At 31.3% G+C, this 3841-nt stretch overlaps 1 protein-coding gene across 1 annotated transcript; it reads left to right on the top strand.

The window, feature by feature from the left end:
- The first annotated feature begins 2218 nt into the window (after positions 1 to 2218).
- LOC132642832 (uncharacterized) lies at positions 2219 to 3369 on the top strand. Its single transcript, XM_060359856.1, has 3 exons — positions 2219 to 2338; positions 2484 to 2530; positions 3038 to 3369. Exons 1-3 carry the CDS (start codon positions 2245 to 2247, stop codon positions 3176 to 3178), a joined length of 282 nt encoding a protein of 93 aa, XP_060215839.1. The 5' UTR covers positions 2219 to 2244; the 3' UTR covers positions 3179 to 3369.
- Positions 3370 to 3841: the final 472 nt, after the last annotated feature.

Here is a 3841-nt window from a genome sequence, read left to right as displayed (position 1 = left end):
TATTGAAGCCTCGGCAATATCAGAAAACAAGTTCTTAAATTATCGTTGAATGCATAGAATTAGCAGACAAGCTCGAAACACTCATATCTTATTCTCCACGTTATAGTACAATATTTCTCATCCCCCAACATTAATTTCATTCCAAACCTCCACTTCATAGCAGTGTTTTAAAAGGCGTTTTTGAGGCGAGCCTCGGGGCGAGCCCCGGGGCGGGGCGTACCAAAAATGCCTCGGGGCGATGGGTCGGGGCGCAAGTCCCCAAAGGCGTACGCCCAGCAATTTGGGGCGTACGCCCAGGCGTTTGGGGCGAGTTTTTTTTTTGTTGGGGCGAGTTTTTTTTTGTTGGGGCGTAAGTCCAGAAAACTTCTTCAAACTAAAACGAAATTTGTTAAATAAGTCCTTAGTATAATGCCCAAATTTTCAAAAGTCAACATGTAATTACTCAAATATTTTAAAAAGGAACTGAAACATTAAATTTAAAAGTCAAGACCTTTTTTTATTGCTAGAATGCCTAATATATGTTCTTTTCCAATTATTTATCTTGTCTTCTACTATCTCAAAAAAGTAACGAGCAGTCACTTATACTTGTAAGTACGTATAATAGATTGTTCTAATTAGTTTTTTTGTGGGGGTGGAGTATGTATATGTGTGTGTGTGTGTGTGTATATATATATCACTTATTTATTGTTTTCTTCAATTTTTTACGTTATTTAACCAATTTAAAAGTATTTATTATAATTATATCATTTTATAAAATACTAAAAATTAAAGTCCCATGAGGCTTACGCCTCGTGCCTCGGGGCCTACGCCTCGCTGAGGCAGACATAAAACGCCTCGCCTTACGCCCCCGCCTTTTAAAACACTGCTTCATAGCATGTTCCAAACCATTCGTTCACTTTGATCTTCACAACTCCATTGAAAATGAAAAACAAAAACAAGAGATAATTGTCAAAGTTTAATACCTCTCGTAGTTTAATTTTCAGACCGTTATACTTTGAGGACATTCATGTCCTTGTTGTTAGGAAATAATGAAGCTTTGATCTGAAGTATAACGATTTTTTTTAATTGAACCCACAGTCAAAAGTGGAAGGGTTGAATATATTGTCCTTTTTCTCTAAATATTATGACATGTGCAATTCATACCTTATAGCAAATGTTGGAGTTCTACTAACGGCAAGAGAAAATATGAGAAGATTTACTAACAGAAAGCATAAGTATGTACTTATACGGATGGTAAAATTAAAATATTTCATATAGTTGAGAGGTAAATTTGATCTTTTCCAATTAAAAGACTACCTCCTCCCATCCCTATTAGGTTTTAGCCCCCTCTATAAGAAAAAAAATTACAAATTTTAATCATAAGATAATTCATCTAAACTACAATTTTATCTCTCCTTAATTATATGTATCACGCACTAAATTGACCTTTCACCTATTGGAACAATAATAGAGTAACATATTTCAAAAAAAGAAATCATAAACGTCAAATATTTTAAAACAGATTCAATTTAATAAATCATTAACTGGAAGAAGTATTTAAAAAAAAAAAAAACTCTCACCCACAAAATCAAATTGTATATGACTACAGTTCAGTGGCACTAAATATCTAATGAATTTTATAAGAGTTTCTTTTTTTCAAATTCTTATGGTAATTTCAAGGGTCTCGAGATCCTAGTACTACACTAAAATGACAGACACATGGATCAACGCGAGTTTTTACGCAAAATTTTGTCATGGGAATACATTTGGTTCCCTTCTATAAACTTATTTATTACTCCCTCCATCCCAAATTAGTTGTCATGTGTCGCTTCTCAAGAGTCAATCTGACTAATGTTCCAACTTAAATTGTATTAGATCAACTCAATATTAAACGATTAAAATTTCGAAATTCAAAAAATATATGAAAATACTACAAGTCCTTTCTCATGTCAAGTTGATGAAAAAAATATTTTAAAATGTTGATCAATGTTCACATAGTTTGACTCTCGAAAGTGAAACTTGATAATTAATTTGGAAGGTACTTAAACATGAATTTGAAGGTAAAAGGAAAAATCTTGGAAACCCCTAGTCTTTTATTTTGACTATTGGGAATGAAGAAGTTTTCTTAATGTTTGTACTTTTTGTACCAAATCTTTGACGTGTGTGTGCTTTCCCTTTATGGCTCTACTTTATATTCTGCTTCTATTCTTCTCTTTGGATATTTGAAAAAAAAAAAACATACCCCAAATTAAAACAGAAGAAGCTATGACAATGTTTGTACCTATAGTTAGGGTTACTACTACACTGTTGTTCCTAATCTTGATTGCTCAAAATCTCTCAAACACAAGTTCCTACCAAGGTATATATTGTCTTTAATTTCCTTCACTATTTCATGTCTACATCCTATTTTTTCTGAAATTAAAGAAGATGTTTTTCTTGTTCCTAATTGTTGTTACTAAAAGTCCATCATCTTCTTTTTTTTCTTGATTTTGATTAATTTGTAGGTAGCATTATTGCAACCAAAAGTGGCAACTTCGTCCCAAATCGTGAGGTTTGTTTGTAAATGAATATTTCTAGCTAAGAATTTAATCTATATAGAATGTACGTTTTTTTCACACCATTAATGTATTTTAACCATTGTAGCATGTAACTTGCATTATTTTCTAGGTTACTTATTTCATTTTCTGTGAACGATAATTCTTAGTTATCATCGCGGCTGAGCCGCATGCAATGTACGGGTTCAGTTGAATCCCCTTTCTCAGAAAGTTATACCGTGTAATTGCATAATGACAATTTCTTTAACACACATACATAAAATAACTTAGAATTCCCTTAACATAAAATAAGATATACGAGTTCAATTAAATCTTATGTGTGACTTTTTAAAATTTTCTAAATCCCCTTCTCAGAATTCCTAGCTCTCTCACTGAATTCATTACATTACTTGATAGTATAAATTCTTTTTTTCTAATCTGATAATATATATTTTTCTTTTATATATGTTGTATATGAAAGTTAAACTTATTTTCAAATCCTATTTTGGATTTTTGGTTGATAGGCAAACACTGATGTGAAAGGCCAACAGATTACAAGTAGACGTATGCTCTCACCAAATGGAAAATCAAAAAACATGGATGGATATGTAGCATTTACTGCAGATTACAAGTTACCAAGGCATCACCCTCCTAAGAATAATTAATATTAAGATGTAACGATGATATAATTATACTACCTCTGATGCTAATATATATCTTTGTCTTCTCTATAACTTCCTTTTCCTTTTATATACTTCAGTATTAGTACTAGATTACTGGTGCTTACTTTATATGAAACCAAACTTCGATAGAAAATCGAACTATGATACTATTTATATGTGTTCGTGCATCATGATTCTGATCAGAGGGTCAATTTATATTTGTTGTGTTATTTTTTTCCTTTCTTTTACTGGAATTGATTCCTGCGTTTAAATTTTTTTGCGTCTATCTTGTTTTCTTTTTGGGAAAAAAACATTACTAGGCAATAGTTAAAAAATAATTTCACGATGGTAGCAGCATGAGTTAGTTTTCATTTCATAGCAAGTAAATATTAACTTCTCAAAAAGAATCCCTAAAATTAAGCATGAGGATTAGTCCCAAAAGAAACTGTTACTATTTTTTTGGACAAATTATTTATCTTTCATAACTAAAACAATCACTCAATTTTTTTTTCGTTCTTTCCTTTCCTAAGATGTATTTTGCATATAAAATAAAATTGCCCAACCTTTGTGTATATATCTAATAAAATAAAACTGCCCAATATTTGTGTATATATCTAATTATACACACACACACACACACACACACACACACATATATATATATAT

The sequence above is a fragment of the Lycium barbarum genome, chromosome 5 (genome assembly GCF_019175385.1).
Source record: "Lycium barbarum isolate Lr01 chromosome 5, ASM1917538v2, whole genome shotgun sequence".
Taxonomy (NCBI): domain Eukaryota; kingdom Viridiplantae; phylum Streptophyta; class Magnoliopsida; order Solanales; family Solanaceae; genus Lycium; species Lycium barbarum.
The sequence above is the reverse complement of the archived record's forward strand: the minus strand, read 5'-3'. Positions and strand labels throughout refer to the sequence as shown.